At 42.9% G+C, this 20,167-nt stretch overlaps 1 protein-coding gene across 6 annotated transcripts in view; it reads left to right on the plus strand.

Annotated features, from left to right (window-relative positions):
* The window catches only part of LOC132225560 (histone demethylase UTY-like), a 300,626-nt gene that overhangs the window by 49,355 nt on the left and 231,104 nt on the right, over window positions 1-20,167 (plus strand). For all 6 annotated transcript variants that reach the window (XR_009450969.1, XM_059680653.1, XM_059680656.1 and 3 more), the window contains one exon: window positions 5,353-5,402. Coding sequence is in view for 4 of the 6 variants with exons in the window: in XM_059680653.1 (XP_059536636.1) it covers window positions 5,353-5,402 (50 nt within the window). In the remaining 2 variants the exon portion in view is untranslated. The remainder of the gene's footprint in view (window positions 1-5,352; window positions 5,403-20,167) is intronic.

Raw genomic sequence — 20,167 nt, forward strand, 5'->3', positions numbered from 1 at the left:
TTTGCTGCAGAAAAGATGTCTCTGGTGTCTGTGTTGCAGGAGGAATTAGTAGGCCAGATTTCCCAGACGTGAGTGGGAATGAAGCAACTCTGTTCTTTAATTTAGTGTTCCTGACTTGCCTGGTGATTGACACTTGGTGAGAATGAGGGAGACGGAGTGAATGTTTTAGGAAAATGAATTTTCTAGGACTTGCAGGAGAGGATGGGGCATGGAAGAAGGCTTTATTGGCCTGGTGTTATATTTCTCAGGTTTTAAAGTACCCTGCTCCTTAAGTCAGTCCTGGAAGAGGTGCAGCTGGGAGTCCAGGAGAGCCAGAAGTAAGCCTAGTGTCTAGAACAGCCGTGGGGAGCAGCCGTGGGCAAACAACGGCCCGCGGGCCGGATCCGGCCCGTTTGAAATGAATAAAACTAAAAAAAAAAAAAAAAAAAAAGACCGTACCCTTTTATGTAATGATGTTTTCTTTGAATTTATATTAGTTCACACAAACACTCCGTCCATGCTTTTGTTCCTGCCCTCCGGTCCAATTTAAGAACCCATTGTGGCCCTCAAGTCAAAAAGTTTGCCCACCCCTGGTCTAGAGTTTCCATTCCATGTTGCAGCCAGATGTAGTTCAGCGTTCAAGCTAATTGAAGTCTATTAGTTCATCTGTGTGGAGTCCAATATAGGTTGTGCACCATGAAGGTGCATGGGAGCATAGTCCCCTGCAGCAGGACTCCCAAGAAGGCTGGCAGGTGAGAGAGAGAGTCAGAAAGAGAGAGAGGAGAACTTCCTTTGTTGGGAGTTTTAAATATTTAGGTTCTAGCACTTGCAGTGACCACACCCATCCTGGCCACTAATTTGTTTTCAGGTCTGAGTGGCACACAGATAGGCACCTTTCCAAGTCACTCAGACTTTACTGGGTACGTGTCTGAACTGTCTTTGTCTAATCCCTTCCTCCATTAATCAGTGGGGAACAGACTCAGAGTGTTAAATGTAGTATTTTGGCAAAGCTGTATAAATGGCATGCCAATATTATATAGCCTTCCCTTTCCTCCTTTTCTCTTAAATAATAACCAGATTACTACAAGTGTATCTGTTGTGCAGTGGAACTACATTTTTCTTAATACATCACATGTCCTACTAGCATGTTAGATCTTCACCCAGAGGTGATTTTTAGCATTTAATTGCGGGTCACTGAAAGGATGGCCTTTGAAAAAAATTATATTTTTAATTGATTTCAGAGAGAAAGGGGAGATAGAAATGTTAATGATGAGAGAGAATCATTGATCACCTGCTTTCTGCATGCCCCACACTGGGAATTGAACCTGCAACCAGGCAATATGCCCTGACCAGGAATTGAGCTGTGACCTCCTGACTCAACCATTGAGCCACACCAGCTGTGTAGGATGGCCTTTCTTGCTAGTTTGTATGCATGAGTGAAAGGCACACAGATTAAGTCCATGAAAATAAATCTCACAGCAGTAATGGTGCCCTTGCCTTTATCTACTAATTGAGTGTAAGTTGGAATCTCACCATATGTAACCTTTTCAGATTTACTTGGTGATATACTTTAAAGGTTCCTCCATTTCCTTTTCATGGCTTGATTGTGTGTGTGTGTGTGTGTGTGTGTGTGTGTGTGTTTAAGTACAGAATAATAATACTTCAGTCTGGACAGGCCACAGTTTATTTATTCACCTACTGGAGGGTATCTTTTTTATTTTTAATTTATTTTTATTGATTTCAGAGAGGAAGAGGGAGAAAGAGATAGAAACATCCATGATGACAGAGAATCATAGATCAGCTGCCTCCTTCAAGTCCCCCACTGGGGATCAAGCCCACAACCCGGGTATGTGCCTTTGACCGGAATCGAACCTGGGACCTTCCAGTTCACAGGCCGACGCCCTATCCACTGAACCAAATGGGCTAGGGCAGGATATCTTTTTTTTTGCTCCTAATTTCTGAATAAGGTTGCTGTAAGAATTTGTGTACAGGTTTTTGTGTGGACATAAGTTTTCAACTTCTTTGGGTAAATACCAAGGACTATGATTGCTTTATCATATGGTAAGAGTATGATTAGTTTTTAAGAAACTGCAAAATTGTACTCAAAAGTAGCTGTACCATTTTGTATGTCCACCATAAGTGGGTGAAAATTTTTTTTGCATTTGTTCCTATCAGTGTTTGGATTTTAGCCTTTATAACAAACTAGAGGCCCAGTGCACGAAATTTTCCCCTTAGCCCAGCTAACACCCTCTCCAATTCAGAACCCATTGGATCGGGCCTAAACTGGCAGTCGGACAGCCCTGTCATAATCCTGGACCGCTGGCTCCTAATTGCTCATCTGCCTGCCTGCCTGGTCACCCCTAACTGCCCTCCTACACCTGCCGACCTGATCGTCCCTCACTGTCTCTGTGTGCCAGGCTGATTGCCCCTAACTGCCTCCCCTGCTGGTCAGGTTGCCCCCAACTGCCCCCTCCCTAACGGCCTGGTCACCCCTGACTGCCCCCCCTGTAAGCCTGGTCGCCCCCAACTGCCCCCACCCCTGTTGGCCTAGTCGCCCCTCATTGGCCCCTTCCAGACTAATCGTCTCCAACTACCCCCTCTGCTGGCCTGTTTGCCCCAACAGGCCCCCCCCCCCCCCGCCCCCCCTGCCAGCCTGATCTTCTCTTACTATCCTCCCCTACTGGCCTAGTCGCCCCCAACTGCCCCTCCTCCCAGCCTGGTTGCCCCTCATTGCTCCCACACTGGCCTTGTTGCCCCACGCAGCCTGCTGTTCAGTTGTTTGGTCATCCCTCACCAACCCCCCTGCTGGCCTGATTGTAGGCAGCCATTTTGTGAGGGTGTGACAGTTACTTTGCATATTACCTCTTTATTATATAGGATGTATAGTTTTAAGTTTCATTTTTCTGATGGCATATGAGTTGAAGGAAGCATCTTTTCATATGCTGCTTTTAGTATCTGTAAATAGTCTTTGGAGGGTGTCTGCTAAGCTCAGTAGCCCATTTTTAATTGGGTTTGTTTTCTAATGGTTGAATTTTAAGGATTTTTGGTGGTTTTTTTTTTTTTTTTTAATCATGCTCTCTAGGATATTTTTTCCCTTTGATTTATAGAGAGACTAGAAAGGAGGGACATGGGAAGAAGAGAGGAGGAAAGAAATAGTAATGTGTCACATTGATTGGTTGCTTCCTAATTTGACCAGGCCAGGGGTCAAACTGGCAACCCATGTATGTGCCCTTGACTGGGAATCAAACCCAAGACCCTTCATACTTGAGCTGACACTCCAACCACTGAGCCACTCTGGCCAGACCAGAGCTGTATATTTTTAATAACAGTCCTTTATCAGATTTGTCTTGCAAATATTTTCTTCAACATGTAAGTCTTGTATCCTGTAACATTAATATAATTTATTAGTTCCAGCAATTATATTGCATAGATAATTGAGTCATCTTCAAACAAAGACAGTTTTATTTCTTTGTTCCCAACAGGTATTTCTTTATTTCTCTTTCTAGTATTTTATCAGCTAGGACTTCCATTATGATTATGATGAAGAACAGTAGTGTCACAGGACATCCTTGCCTTATTCTTGATTTTAGTCGGAAAGCCTTGAGTTTTTCACCAATAAATATGATGTTAATTATAGGTTTTTGATAGATATTCTTTGTCAAATTGAGGAAGTTCTCCTTGATTCTCAGTGTCTTGTGTGTTTTTCTTTATTTAATCACTAGAAGCCTGGTGCATGAATTTTGTGTACAGGTAGGGTCCCTAGGTCTGGCTGGTGATCAGGGCTGGTCAGGGTCTTCTGGCTACCAGCAGGACCTTCCTTTGTTTCGCGCCGCTCCTGGTGGTCAGTGCACATCATAGCAAGTGATTGAACTCCCGGTCTCCCAGTAGAACTCAGAGGGGACATTTTGCATATTAGCCATATATATGATAGGTGTTTGATTTTGTCACATGATTGTCTATATTTTTATATGATCATGTGATTTTTTATTTTTATCATATTAGTGTGACAGATTACATGTTTTTCATTTTTTAAAAAAATATTTTTATTGATTTTAGAGAGGAAGGGAGGGGGAGAGAAAGACAGAAACATCAATGATGAGAGAGAATCACCGATCGGCTGCTTCCCGCACACCCGCTGTGGGGGATCGAGTCTGCAACCCAGGCATGTGCCTCCTACCGGAATCGAACCTGCGACTCTTCAGTCTGCAGGCCGACACTCTATCCACTGAGCCAAACCGGCTAGTGCTGTGTTTCCTGGGATAAATTCAACTTGGTGTCATATGTGGTACTTTTTATGTATTGTTGGATTCAATTTGCCTGTTTATTTGAGGATTATCGCAGGTATGTACATGAGAGATATTGTATGTAGTTGTATGTCTTTGGTTTGGGTTTTAGGGAAATCTGACCTCATAGCATGAGTAAGGAAGTACTTCCATTGTTTGCTTTTCCTTTAGTATACTGTTTTCCTCATTTTATTTTGATTTTAAGCCATTGTTTATTTCTAGCTATATTTTAGTCTGAAAGTCTTCCTTGGGGAACTTTAAGTAGTAAATTAAGAGACATTCTGATTGCATTAGAATCATTGTTGAGTTTCCTGTTTTATTTCTTTCGGTAAGTTTTTTACCAAAATATGCTCATTGCTTGATTCCTGAATGTGTCCTGACTTTGTATCCAGCCCACAACTTTGACATATAAGGAGAACACAACTAAGCTGTACCCGACCAGCTCCTGTTTTTTTTTTTTTGTTTTTTTTTTTAACTGCCCCACTAATTCTAATGTGTGTATGTGATTTCTCTGTTATCTTCTTACTTTTATGTGCCCCTTTTTCAGGCTGGCATGAACTACTTTGTGCTTGATTATAGACCTTTAATGTCTTTAGATGGGCAAGAGAGCATGGACATAATCATCTTGGAATGAGATTGATGCTAGTAATGTAGGTAATGTTGATCATGTGAAGGGAAACATTAGAAATAAGGGTTTGATGTAGCAGTGGTTTTATCTTCCTGGAAAGTAAGTTGCATTTTGAGAAGAAATTAGAAGATTCCATTTAATATGTAAAAACTTTAGAAAATTTACATGAGAATTAGTCTATGAGAAAGATCAAGTTGATTGGAAGTAACTGCCAATATTTTACGTTTTTTTAATTATGAGATTTTATATGGTTTTATATAGCTGATCTACAGATCATTTATTTCTATTATAATTTTTATTGTCTCCACAAGTGATTAAGTTATTAACAAAAATACTAAATTATTTGGTGTTGGCTATTTGCTGAGAAGCGGTATGATGAGCATTCTATATTAAAATATTGATACCTGTGTTGTGGATTTTTGAAAGGGACGTAATTTGACTACTAATTATTTTCTTTTTCAGCATTATCTGCGTATCAGAGATACTACAATTTGCAGCCTGACTACTGGAAGGTTAGTAAGTACACACTTGAATGCCAGTGGTGTTTTTTTTTTTTCATTTGGGAACAAATTATGTAAGACACTGATTGTAATAAGTTAAGGTACATAGAAAAGAGGAAAGACATTATTTTGTGCCAACTATTTGTCTGAGTATCTTGTTCTTTATTAGTATTTAGTCTGACAATTTTAAATAAAAAACATTACAGTCTTAATGTGATACTTTAATAGTAAACAAAATAATACTGTTCCTTTTTAAGTTTATAGCTGGGAATAAATGAAGGATAGAAATTGGTGATTTTGAAGATAAAGATTGAGTTAGGCTGAGGCTAAAGAATATTCCTCCTTTTTATAGTTTCTCTATGATTGAAACTCAGGGGAGAATTAAAACTTAACTTTAGGACCTATCAAATAAACAGTTATGTTTAAGGGTAAATTATCCTTTGTTATTTCAGTTTACTTGCTAAAGTTAAATTATGAGATTATAGCATGTATAATTTTATGTGTGGTACAACTAGCTAAATAGTTGCTTTCAATAATATGTGTTATTATTTAATACTAGAGGCTGGTGCACAAAATTTGTGCACTGGAGGAAGGATGTCCCTCAGCCTGGCCTGCACCCTCTGGCCAGGGGAGTGGGCTTAAGCCAGCAGTCAGACATTTCTCTTACAGACCGGGACCCCTTGCTCCTTACCACTTGGCTTGCTGCTCCTTAGCGCTGTGCTTGCCAGTCGTGAGCCCTCTGGGAGTGCACTGACCACCAGTGGGCAGCTCTTGCATGTTTGTCCCCTGGTGGTCCATGTGCATCATAGCAACTAGTTGTTCTGCCATAACAGTCGCTTAGGCTTTTATTATATAGACTAGAGGCCCAGTGCATGAAATTTGTGCAGGGGGTGTGTGTATCCCTCAGCCCAGCCTGCACCCTGTTCAATCTGAGACCCCTCGGGGGGATGTCTGACTTCCAGAATCAGGTCTAAACCAGCAGTTGGACATCCCTCTCACAATTCGGGACTGCTGGCTTCTAACTGCTCGCCTGCCTGCCTACCTGATCACCCCTAGCCGCCTCTGCCTGCCTGCCTGGTCACCCCCAGATGCCCTCCCCTGCTGGCTTGATCGCCCCCAACTGCACTCTCCTGTCGGCCTGATTGTCCCAACTGCCCACCTCTGCTGGCCTGGGCCAGCGTGATTGCCCGCAACTGCCCTGCCCTGCTGGCCCGATTGCCCACAACTGCCCTCCCCTGCCAGACTGATCACCCCTATCTGCCTTGCCCTTCCGCCTGATCGCCCCCTAACTGCTTGATCCCCTGCGCTGGCCTTATCTTGCCCCTAACTGCTTGCTCCCTTGCTGGCCTGATTGCCCCTAACTGCTGGCTCCCCTGTCGGCCTTGTCGCCCCTAAACGACTCTGCCTCAGCCCCAGCCACCATGGCTTTGTCCGGAAGGAAGTCGAATGTCTGGAAGATGTCTGGTTGACCCAGTCTAATTAGCATATTACACTTTTGTTAGTATAGAAGATAACTTGTAATAAGATGTAACACATGTCAGTTTTATTATATACTTATTTATATTTAAATCATCACCTAAGATATGTTTTTACTGATTTTTAGAAAGAGAGGAAGGGGAGGAAAGAGAGAAACATTGATGTGAGAAACATTCACCAATTGCCTCCCATATGAGCCAAGACCAGGCATTGAACCCAAACATTTTGATGTATGGAATGATGTTCCAACCAACTGAGCCATCCGGCCAGGGTAATATCCATTTCAGACATAAGTAATATGAGTATCAGTTATATAATGCTGTGTGAATGAAAGGAAAATTTTAGGTTACCTATTGACTTTTAAAGGCTGTGTATTGACCCCTATTACAGGTAAGAACATTGGTGGTTTTGTGAATTACTTGCAGTGCAGAGAAACAATGAATAATGAAGACTACTTAATCCAAAAATATTTGTATAAACTTATATTATTATTTAGAACACCATAATGAAAACATACCTATCATAAAACTCACCAATTTGAAGAGTATAATTCAGTGGAAATATATTCACAAAGTTGTGTAAGTGGTACCACAATCAGTTTGACTATTATCTTATACTAGAGGCCCGGTACACGAAATGTGAGCACAGGTAGGGTCCCTAGGCCTGGCTGGTGATCAGGGCAGATGGGGCCTTGTGCTGCTGGCCCGGGCCTCCCTTCCCCAGCTACTGGCTGGGGTCTTTGCTTCATTCCGCACCACTCCCTGGTGTTCAGCGCATGTCATAACAACTGATTGCACTCCCGGTCTCCTGGTCCAACTCCCAAGGGGACACTTTGCATATTAGCCTTTTATATATATAGATGTAAAAGAAACCCCATATTCTCTCTCTGATTCTCCATGACCCCTATCATAGCAACCATTAATTTACCTTTTGTTTCTAAATATTTTATTAGCCTGTACTTGCTTTTTTATATGTATTTTTATTGATTTCAGAGAGGGAGAGGGATAGAGAGATCGAAACATCAATGATGAGAGAGAATCATTGATTGGCTGCCTCCTTTCTGCACACATGCTACTAGAGAGGAGATCAAGCCTGCACCCTGGTATGTGCCCTTGGCCAGAATTTAACGTGGGACCTTTAAGTCTGCAGGCCAATGCTCCAAACTGGCTAGGGCTGGACTTTCTTTTTTAACTTAGTATGTTTGCTGAACCATGTATCAGAAGTATTTCATTAATTTTTATGGCTGTAAATTCCAGTGTGTGGATATTAATTTTTATTTATATTCCTCTAGAGGCCCTGTGCATTAAATTCGTGCACGGGGGGGGGGGGGAGAGACGGTAGGGAGGGTATGTCCCTAAGCCCAGCCTGCACCCTCTCCAACAGGGGACCCATAGGGGAATGTCTGCTGCCTGTGGGATTGGGCCTAAACGCGCAGTCAGACATCTCTCTCACAATCCAGGACTGCTGGCTCCCAACCGCTTGCCTGTCTGCCTGCCAGATTGCCCATAACCACTTCAGCCTGCCAGCTTGATCACCCCCTAACCACTCCCCTGCCAGCCTGATCAACGCCTAACTGCTCCCCTGCTGGCCCGATTGCCCCCAACATCCCTCCCCTGCAGGCCTGGTCGCCCCCAACTGCCCTCCCCTGCTGGCTTGGTCTCCCCCAACTGCCCTCCCCTGCTGGCCTGGTCGCCCCCAACCGCCCTCCCCTGCCAGCTTGGTCGCCTACAATTGCCACCCCCTGCTGACCTGATCAACACCTAACTGCTCCCCTGCTGACCCGATTGCCCCCAACTACCCTCCCCTGCTGGCCTGGTCGCCCCTAACAGCCCTCCCTTGCTGGCCTGGTTGCCCCTAACTGCCCTTCCCTGCTGGCCATCTTGTGTCCACATGGGGCGGCCATCTTGTGTGTTGGAGTGACAGTCAATTTGCATATTACTCTATTAGATAGGATTTTTTGTTGATGAACATTTTTATTCACCCTTTTGCAATGATGAATTACGCTGCTGTGAAAATTTGTGTACATATTTTTATTAGAATACATATTTGTGTGTGTCTGTGTGTATGTACCTAGGAATGGAATTTCCTTGGTTAAATAGTAATTTAATATTTTTGATGATCTATAAGACTAATTAAAAACATTTTTATTTATTTCAGAGAGGATGGGATAAGCAGAGAGAGAGAAACATCAGTGATGAGAGAGAATTGATTGGCTGCCTCCTGCACACCCTACACTGGGGATCCATTTGCAAACCAGGCATGTGCTCTGACCGGGAATCAAATTGTGACCTCCTCCTCGCTCATAGGTTGATGGTCAATCAAAGAGCCATGCCACAGTCTCATATCCAGTGTATGAAGATCCCTATTTCTATATCATTAAAAAAATAGTTTCATAGTTAAAACTTTTATTTTTACAGCTTTGATCATTTTGAGTTAGCTTTCCTGTGTGTCATATCAGGTTTCAACTTCATTATTTTTTATGTAGCTATCTTTAGTTGTCTTAGCACTGTTTTTTGAAGACTATTCTTTCTCCATTTGGATGGTCTTGAATGTTGTCACAAGTCTCTTGGCTATAGATGTGTGGTCTTATTTCTAGACTTCCCATTCTATCCCATTGTTTATTTGTATCATATGTCAGTATACACTTTGCATACTATTTCTTGTAGTCTGCTTGTACCTTTGAATTTGAATATTGTCTCATAGAGAACATATACATATTTGAGTCATATTCTATCTAATAAAGAGGGAATATGCAAATTGACCATCACATTGTCACAAAGGTGGCAGCACCCATAGCCACAAGACGTCGGAGTCCAGTTCCTTCAGCCCCGCTGGAGTCCCCCAATCCTTTTAGCCTTGCCAGGGGGCAGGAAGTGGCAGACGTGTTGTGTGGCTGAACCTGGTGGGTCCGGATGCTCTGTGCACCTGTCGCCAGAGTCACACAATTCTTTCAGCCCAGCCAGGAGGACATCAGGCACATGGTGCAGTTGGACCTGCCTTCAGCCCCGCAGCTGCCCAGGGCCTGCCCGAGGTGGATGTCAGCTGCCCAGCTGCCCAGGGTGGGCCCAAGGTGCAGGCTAGCCTCGGATGTTGGATGCCCAGCCACCAAGGGCTGCTTGAGGCTCAGGTAACCTGGGTCGGCTGAGGCTTGTGCTGCAGGCAGTGGCATCAGCAGAAGTGTGATGGGGGCATTGCCTTCTCCTGATCGCTGGGTTGCCTCCCGCCCCTGAGGGCTCCCGGAATGTGAGAGTGGGCAGGCCGGGCTGAGGGACACCCTCCTCCTATGCATGAATTCTCATGCACTGGATTTCTAGTTTTATTATAGTTGTTTTCATTGTTTTCCATTAATTTAAACGTTTATTCTAAAGTGTGTAGAATTGTAGCTGACTTGTATATTTTGTAATAACAGCCTTGCTAAATTCTTCCATTTAAATAGTTTTTTGTGTGGATTATTTTATATATCCTACTTAAAAGACCATGATATCTGAAAAATAGAGGTCAGTTTACCACTTATTTTTCAATTTGGTTTCTTTTGAAATAAATACATTTTTATTTATTTTAGAGAGGAAGGGAGAGGGAGAGATAGAAACATCCATGATGAGATAGAATGATTGGTTTGCTGCCTCCTGCATGCTCCCCACTGGGGAGCGAGCCCACATTCCAGGCATGTGCCCTTAACCAGAATTGAAACCGGAAACATTTAATCCGCAGGCCAACACTGTATACACTGAGCCAAACCAGCTAGGCTGGGTTCTTTTTATGTTTATATTCCTCTCCTTCTTTGCTTTCTTTCTTTCCTCCCTACTGTAGAGTTTGTACTTACACACTCTAGTACATCACCCCCCCCCTTTTTTTTTTAAAAATATATTTTATTGATTTTTTACAGAGAGGAAGTGAGAGAGATAGAGAGTCAGAAACATCGATGAGAGAGAAACATCCATCAGCCGCCTCCTGCACATCTCCCACTGGGGATGTGCCCGCAACCCAGGTACATGCCCTTGACTGGAATCGAACCTGGGACCTTTCAGTCCGCAGGCCGACGCTCTATCCACTGAGCCAAACCGGTTTCAGCAAGTACATCCCCCTTTATCTGTGGTTTTGCTTTCATTGGTTTCAGTTACCAGTGATCCACTGTGGTCTGAAAATATTGAATGAAAAATTCCAGAAATAAATAGTAATAAGCTTTAAATTATGCACCATTCTAGTAACCTAGTGATAATCTTGTGTTATCCCACTTCATCTCATATAGGATTTATTTTTGTCTTTGTTCTAAATATTCATTCTGTGTATGTAATCTGCATGTTAGTCAGTAGCTAGCTATATCAGTTATCAGAGCAATTGTTTTTTTTTTGAGAAAGTGAAAGATCTGACCTTATGAAGGAAAAAATAAAATTGGTATACTGAGGCCCTAACCGGTTTGGCTCAGTGGATAGAGCGTAGGCCTGCAGACTGAAGGGTTGCAGGTTCAATTCCGGTCAACGGTGTGTACCTTGGTTGCCGGCACATCCTGAGTGGGAAGTGTGCAAGAGGCAGCTGATTGATGTTTCTCTCCCATCGATGTTTCTAACTCTCTATCCCTCTCCCTTCCTCTCTGTAAAAAAATCAATAAAATATGTTAAAAAAAATTGGTATAGTGAGGTTGCTAACATTCAGTAAAAATACATATTGCTCCTATCTGTTAAATTGTGAAAAATGAAGAAGTTTAGTTTTGCTGTTGCACCTGAAATTGCAAAAGTCATGACCATATATTTACATGATCAAATACTACTTGGCCATTTAAAAAAAAGGGAACTCTTGCCCTGGCCTGAGTTACACAGTTGTTGGAACATTGGCCCACACACCTGGGTCACTGTTTAAATTCCTGGTCAAGGGCAGGTACCTGGATTGCAGGTTCATTCCCTAACAGCTGTAGGAGTGATCTGGCTCTCTCATTTTGAGGTCTCTCTCTCCCCTCCATCACCTTCTTCCATCCTCACTAAAAATCAATGTAAAAAATATCCTCGGGTCAGGATTGAGAAAATGAAGGGGTTGTGTTGTCTGGGGAACACTTACCTTTTGAGACATCATGGTTGGACATGGAGAGCATTATGCTAAATAAAATAAGCCAGTCAGAGAAAGACAAGTACCATATGACTTCACTTATATGTGTAATCTAATGAACAAGATAAAACTAACAAACAAAATAGAAAGAGACGCATAGTTACAGAGAAAAACCTCGACAGTTGTCAGAGGGGTAGACGGTTTGGGGGCTGTGAGAAAAATTTGAGGGGAATAAGCAAAAATTACCTCATAGATAGTGTGATGACTACCAGAGGGAAAGTGGGGTGGGGGAAATTAGAAGAGGGTAAGGACAGGAAAGGAGAAATGTTGATACAAGATTGACTTGGGGTAGTGAATATACCAGCTGTGGGCAAACTACGGCCCGCAGGCCGGATCCGGCCCGTTTGAAATGAATAATACTAAAAAAAAAAAAAAAAAAAAAAAAAAAATGACCGTACCCTTTTATGTAATGATGTTTACTTTGAATTTATATTAGTTCACACAAACACTCCATCCATGCTTTTGTTCCGGCCCTCCGGTCCAGTTTAAGAACCCATTGTGACCCTCGAGTCAAAAAGTTTGACCACCCCTGGAATATACAGTGCCCCATACAGATGATGTAATATAGAGTTGTAAACCTGAAACCCGTCAATTTTATTAACCAACTAGAGGCCTGATGCATGAAATTTATGCAAAGGGGGCTTGGCCCCTGCTGTGGCAGTGGCTGCCTCTGCCTTGGCCCCTGTGGCCGTGGTGGCTTCCTCTGCCTCGGCCGCCTCTGCCTCGGCCTTTGTCACCCAGGTTTCGTCTGGAAGGTTGTCTGGAAGGACATCCGGTCTAATTAGCATATTACACTGTTATTATTGTAGACTAGAGGCCCGGTGCATGAAATTCGGGGTAGGTATGGGTGCCTCATCCTGGCCTACACCCTCTCGGGTCTAAACTGTCAGTTGGACATCCCTCTCGCAATCCGGGACTTTGCCTGCCTGCCTCATCACCCCTAACTGCTCACCTGCCTGCCTGATGGCCCTCACTGCCTCTGCCTTGACCCCTGCAACTGTGGCTTCATCCAGAAGGACGTCTGGAATGACCTCCGGAAGATCATTTGGCTGTCTGGTCTAACTAGCATATTATGCTTTATTATTATTATAGACTAGAGGCTCGGTGCACAAAAATTTGTTTACTCGGGGGGGGGGGTGGTCCCTCAGACCGGTCTATGCCCTCTCGCAGTCTGGGACCCCTCAGGAGATAAGGACCTGCTGGCTTAGGCCTGCTCCCGGGTGGCAGAGGGCAGGCCCAATCCCTAGGTGCAGCCCCTGGTCGGGCTCAGAGCAGGGCCGATTGGGGAGTTGGGGCGCCGTCCCCTGTCATGCACAGAGCAGGGCTGATTGGGAGGTTTCGATGCCACCCTCAGTCACGCTCAGGGTAGGGCCGATTGGAGGGTTGGGGCACTGCCTCGTCACACTCAAGGCAGGGTGGATGGGGAGGTTGTGGCGCCACCCCCTGTCACGCACAGAGCAGGGCCAATCGGGGTTGGGGCACTGCCCACTGTCACCCACAGAGCAGGGCCCATCAGGGGGCTGGGGAGCTCCCCCCTGTCCCACACAGAGCAGGGTGGATCAGGGGGTTGGGGCGCCGCCCTCTATCACCCACAGAGCAGGGCCAATCAGGGGGTTGGGGCGCTGCACCCTGTCACACACAGAGCCGCAGGGCGATCAGGGGGTTGGAGAGCTCCCCCCAATCAGGCAGAGAGCAGGGCTGATCAGGGTGTTGGGGCGCCTTCCCCTGTCATGAACAGAGCAGGGCAGATAGGGAGGTTGTGGCCCTGCCCCTGTCACACACAGAGCCGCAGGGCGATCAGGGGGTTTGGGCGCTGCCCCCTGTCACACTGATTCCGGTGCTGGGATGCCTCTCAGCTCAGTTGATCCTGGTCCTGGGAGGCATATTACCCTTTTACTATATAGGATAGAGGCCTGGTGCATGGGTCGGGGCCTGCTGGTTTGCCCTGAAGGGTGTCCTGGATCAGGGTGGGGGTCCTCACTGGGGTGCCTGGCCAGTCTGGGTGAGGGGCTGAGGGCTGTTTTCAGGCTGGTGGGTGACTGAAGCTCCCAACTGCTCCTTTTTTTCTTTTTTTTTTTTAAATTCTGGGCCAGCTTTCGCTCTGGCTCCAGCTCTGAGGCCTCTGCTGCTAAAAGCAGGTATCTGGTTTGTTTGGGTTCTATAATCGAAACACTGTATCAACTCCAGCTTTGAGATCCTGGGCCAGCTGAAAGCAGGTTTCTGGGGTTTTGTTTAGTTTCTATATTTGTAACAATGTTTCAAACTGCAAGCCCAGAGGCCTGCAAGGCAGGCAGGGAACGTTGGAGCCCTCCATCACTGAAGCAAGCAAGCCTCATGTTAGCTTCAAGCTGCCTGGCTGCCAGCCACCATGTTGGCTGGCAGTTAATTTGCATATCTCACTGATTATCCAATTGGAAGGGTAGCAGACGTACGCTAATTACCATGTTTCTCTTTTATTAGATAGGATGTTACCCCAATAAATTCAATAGAAAGTCACGACCATCTATGATAACAATCTATAATAATAATAAAAAGGGTAATATGCGGATTAGACCCAACGTCCTTCCCGGTGTCATTCCAGATTTCCTTCCAGAGGAAGCCGGGGCCCGAGCGAAGCCTGGGTCCTGGGTGCCTGGCGTCGGTTGCCAGAGGGAAGCTACCCAGGTCCTGCGTGCTGGAGGGAAGCTGGTGCTGGCAGCCAGGGGAAGGAAGGCCTACTCTTGCACGAATTTTTGTCCATTGGCCCTCTAGTGGTTTACGATAAATGCTTGGTTAAGATGGAAAAGGCATTATGTTTTGGGTGAAAGACATGAATGGAAAATGAGTAGTGATTGATTGCAACGTGTTCCAGAAAGTATTGAGCCTGTATGATAATTTCATCAAGGGATCCATTAAAACAACACTATTTACTGCAAGTTATGGGATGCTTACCTAGATTCAGGAATAAGTTTGTACTGAAAATTAAATTATTCAGGAGAGAGAGAGCACATTAACATAAGTTGTATTACAGTATTTTGTTATAATTGTTCTATTTTGTATTTTTGTTAGTATTTTACTGTGTCCAGTTAAAAGTAAAACTTTACCATAGGTATGTATGCATAGGCAAAAAAGAGTAATATATAAGATTTGGTGCTAACTGTGGTTTTAGGCATTCACTGGGCATCTTGACACATCCAATTCCCTATTGTTCTTCTCTGTAGTAGTTCTATTCTCATTAAATATCAGATTAAAATCTACAGTATTTGTCAGTTTCCTACTTTTTGGGTTAGTTTTGTAGGTTTTGTTTTTAGAGTTTTAGTGTGTTCTCTTTCTTAGGTACAATTATTTTTATAATTGCTATATATATTTTTTTAAAAAAATATATTTTATTGATTTTTTTTACAGCGCAAGGGAGAGGGATAGAGAGTTAGAAACATTGATGAGAGAGAAACATCCATCAGCTGATTCCTGCACACCTCTTACTAGGGATGTGCCTCAACAAAAGTACATGCCCTGGGACCTTTCAGTCTGCCGACTGACACTCTATCAACTGAGCCAAACCGGCTAGGGCACTATATATATATATATTTTTATAACTTTTTATTGTTGGAAGTATTACCTATTTTCAACCCGTTGACCCCCTCCAGTCTGGTGCCATGCCGCCCCTTCTTCCCTTCCTTGCTCCCCCGTTCTTTCCAGCCTGTCCCAGGCCTTAAGCACCCCTTATTGTTTGTGTTCATGGGTTCTGCATATATCCATATAAGGTGTTTGGTTGATTACCTCCCACCCTCCCCTACTTTTCCTCTTGAGATTCCACATCTGTTCCATGCTTCCATGTCTCTGGATGTACTCTGTTCATCAGTTTATTTTGTTACTTAGATTCTACATATGAGTGCAGTCATATAATACTTGCCTTTCTCTGACTGACTTATTTCACTTAGTATGATACTTTCCATGCCCCTCCATGCTGTCTCAAAGGGTAAGAGATTCTTCTTTTTTACTGCTGCATAGTATTTGATGGTATACATGTACTACAGATTTTTATCCACTCATCTACTGATGGGCAAGAGATTGTTTCCAGACATTAGCTATTGTAAATCGCGCTGCTATAAACATAGGAGTACTATGAACATAAATGATGCTTCGGATTTCTTAGGATATATTCCTAGAAGTGGGATCGCTGGGTCAAATGGCAGTTCCATATTTAATTCTTTGAGGAAACTATACTGTTTTCCTTAATGGCTGCATCCATCTGCATCCCCACCAGTAGTGTACTAGGGTTCTCTTTTCTCCACATCCTCGACAGCACTTGCCATTTGTTGATTTGTTTATGGTAGCCATTCTAACAGGTATGAGGTGATACTTCATTGTCATTTCAATTTGCATCTCTCTAGTGATCAGTAACTTTGAGCATGTTTTCATATGTCTCTTGGCCATCTGCATGTCCTCTTTGGAGAAGTGTCTATTTAGGTCCTTTGCCCATTTTGTAATTGGATTGTTTGCCTTTCTTTTGTTAATTTGCATGAGTTCCTTATACATTTTGGATATTAATACTTTATCAGATGTATCATCACCAAATGTTCTTCCATACAGTGGGCTCTCTTTTCATTTTGTTGATGGTTTCTTTTGATGTGCAGAAGCTTTTTATTTTGATGTAGTTCCATTTTTTTTCCTTTCTCCTTAGTTTCCTTTGCTTTAGGAGATGTATCTATAACATACTGCTCCCAGAGATATCTGAGATTTTGCTGCCTGAGATTTCTTCTAGGATTTTTATGGTTTCACAGCTTACATTTAAGTCTTATCCATTTTGAGTTTATTCTTGTGTATGGTATAAGTTGGTGGCCTACTTTAATCTTTTTGCATATATCTGTCCAATTTTCCCAGTGCCATTTACTGAAGAGACTTTTTTTTTTTATTGATTTTTTACAGAGAGGAAGGGAGAGAGAGAGAGAGTCAGAAACATCGATGAGAGAGAAACATCGATCAGCTGCCTCGTGCACATCTCCCGCTGGGGATGTGCCCGCAACCCAGGCACATGCCCTTGACCGGAATCGAACCCGGGACCCTTCAGTCCGCAGGCCAACGCTCTATCCGCTGAGCCAAACCGGTTTCGGCTGAAGAGACTATCTTGACTTCATTGTGTGCTCTTGCATCCTTTGTCAAATATTCATTGAACATAATGGTTTGGGTAGATTTCTGGGGTCTCTGTTCTACTGATCTATTTGCCTGTTCTTATGCTAGTACCAGGCTGTTTTTATTATGGTGGCTTTGTTGTATAACTTGAAATCTAGTATTGTGATCCCTCCAACTTTGTTCTACTTTCTGAAAGACAACCATTAGCATTGGTTCCATATCAGTTTTTGAGTATTTGTTCTAGATCTGTGAAATATGCTGTTGGTATTTTAATAGGGATTGTTTTGAGTCTGTAGATTGCCTTGGGTAGTATGGACATTTTAATGATGTTAATTCTACGAATTTATTCTTCCATTTGTTTATATTTTCTTCTCTTTTTTCAAGGTCCTATAGTTTTGTGAGTACAGGACTTTTGCCTTCTCATTTAACACATTGTTTGCGGGTAGTTTTTATCGCGTGCCAACAGGTGGCGTGGGCCATTTTTGCTAATTTTTTGTGCAAATGGCAACGTTCAGTAAAATTACGATAACTTTAGTTTACGTATTTATACGTTACCCGCATTCTACCGCTAGTCTATAAAAAAGGTATTAATACGTGTCCTACGCTCTACTACCAGTCAATGTAAAACGTATAAATAAAACGTATAAATACGTTTCCCGCATACAATGTGTTAAGTTTGTAAGTATCTTAATTTTTTTTGTTGCAGTGATAAATAGGATTGTTTGTTTAGTTTGTCCTACTGAGAATTCATTATTGGTGTGTAAAAGAGCCATTGATTTTTGGGTATTGATTTTTGTATCGTGCTACATTGCCAAATTCATTTATTAAATCTAGTAGTTTTTTGGTAGAGTCTGTAGGGTTTTCTAAGTACAATATCACCTCTGAATAATGAGTTTTATTTCCTCCATTCCCATTTGGATGCCTTTTATTTCTTCTTGTCTGATCGCTGTGGCTAGGACATCCAGTACCAACTTATATAATAAAAGGCTAATATGCAAATCAACCAAATAGAGGAACAATTGGTTGCTATGGCTTGTACTGACCCACCACAGGGCTGATGCTCAACACAGGAGCTGCCCCCTGGTGGTCAGTGCGCTCCCACAGGGGGAGGACTGCTCAGCCAGAAGCCCTGAGCTGGACTCACATCTGGCAGGTGCAGTGCTAATGATGTCCAACTGCTGGACTAGACCCGCTCCCACTGGAGAGTGGGAGTAAGCTGTCAGCCGGACATCCCCCAAGGGCTACCAGACTGCGAAAGTATGCAGGCTGGGCTGAGGGACCCCCGCTCCTGCCGCCCAAGTGCATAAATTTAGTGCACCGGACATCTAGTGTTAAATAAGAGTGGTGAAAGCAGATATTCCTGTCTTGCTCCTGTTATTAGGGAAAATGGTTTTAGTTTTTGCCCATTGAGTATGATGTTGGCTGTAGATTTGTCATATATGGCCTTTGTCATGTTGAGATATGCTCCCTCTATTCCCTGTTTGCTGAGAGTTTTTATCAAAAATGGGTGTTGGATTTTGTTGAATGCTTTTTCTGGTCTATTGATATGATCATGTGATTTTTGTCTGTTAATTTGTTTATGTGATGTATTATGTTTCTTAATTTCCAGCTATTTTACCAGTATTGCATCCTTGGAATAAATCCCACTTGGTCATGGTGTATGATCTTTTTAATATATTGCAGGATCTGATTTGCTAATATTTTGTTGAGGATTTTTGCATCTGTGTTCATCAGGGCTATTGGCCTGTACTTATAATACTTTGCAGTATTTTTATTTGGTTTTGGACTTAGGATAATGCTGGCCTCATTGAAAGAATTTGTAAGTATTCCTTCCTTTGGGATTTTTTGGAATAGTTTGAGGAGGATAGGTGTTAGATCTTTGAATGTTTGGTAAAACTCCCCGGTGAAGCCACCCAGATCCAGACTTTTGTTTGGTTGGAGTTTTTTGATTATTGCTTCGATTTCTTCATTTGTTCCTGACCTATTCAGGTATTCTTATTCTTCCTGATTCAGTTTTGGGAGATTGTATTTTTCTAGGAATTTGTCCATTTCATCCACATTGTCCAGCTGGTTGGCATATAGTTGTTCGTAGTATTTTCTTATAATAATTTGTATTTCTGTGCTGTAAGTGGTTACTTCTCACCATTCATTTCTGATTTTATTTATTTGGGTCCTCTCTGTTTCTTGATGAGTCTGGCTAATGAGTTCATCAATTTTGTTTCTCCTTTCAAACGACCAGCACTTGGTTTCATTAATTTTTGTGTGTGTGTGTCTTTATGTCATTTATTTCTGCTGTATTCTTTATTTTCTTTTTTATACTTACTCTGGGCTTTTCTTGGTTTTCTCTTTCCAGTTCTTTAAGTTGTAGGGCTAAATAGTTTGTTACTGATTTTTCTTGTTTTGTTTTGTTGTTTGAGATATGCCTGTAGTGCTATGAGTTTCCCTTTCATAACTGTTTTTGCTGTTGTTCCTGAGATTTTGGGTTGCTGTGTGTTCATTTTCATTTGTTTCCAGGAAGTTTTTGATTTCTTTTTTCATCTCATTGGTAACCCATTTATTGTTTAATAACATGATATTTAGTCTTGTTAATGTAAAAAAACCATTGAAACTTGTAAAGAATTTTTGTGAGTTTATTTGAGTCAAGCTGTCGACATACGCCGGGAAGCAGAACCTCAACGAATTGAGATAGTGCTCCGGAGAATGGTGGGGTTACATTTGTATTTATACATTTCAATCAAAGGAGGGACATAGGTGGGTTACATGAAATTCATTGGTGATAGATTAAGGAGGAGTGATAAGCAAAGCAGGGAAACCCCTGGGATTGGATAAAAAGTAAAATGATGGGCACATACTTAGGTGGGTGCAGGAACAATTAACATGATGACGAAGGAATCTGTGGTATCTGTCCTGGGGCCCAGCACATTTGGTTGTGCCCCAGGGGCTCCAGATACAGGGAAGTCACAAGTTACCCAGACATTTCAAGGGTATGTTATCATAGTTGCAAAAAGACAGATAGGCTCAGTTAAGGTAAAGGTTGACCTTGTCAGTGAAGATACTGGCCCAGGATGTAACTGCCCACCATAACTGCT

This window comes from Myotis daubentonii, chromosome Y (assembly GCF_963259705.1).
Source record: "Myotis daubentonii chromosome Y, mMyoDau2.1, whole genome shotgun sequence".
In the NCBI taxonomy this organism is placed as follows: domain Eukaryota; kingdom Metazoa; phylum Chordata; class Mammalia; order Chiroptera; family Vespertilionidae; genus Myotis; species Myotis daubentonii.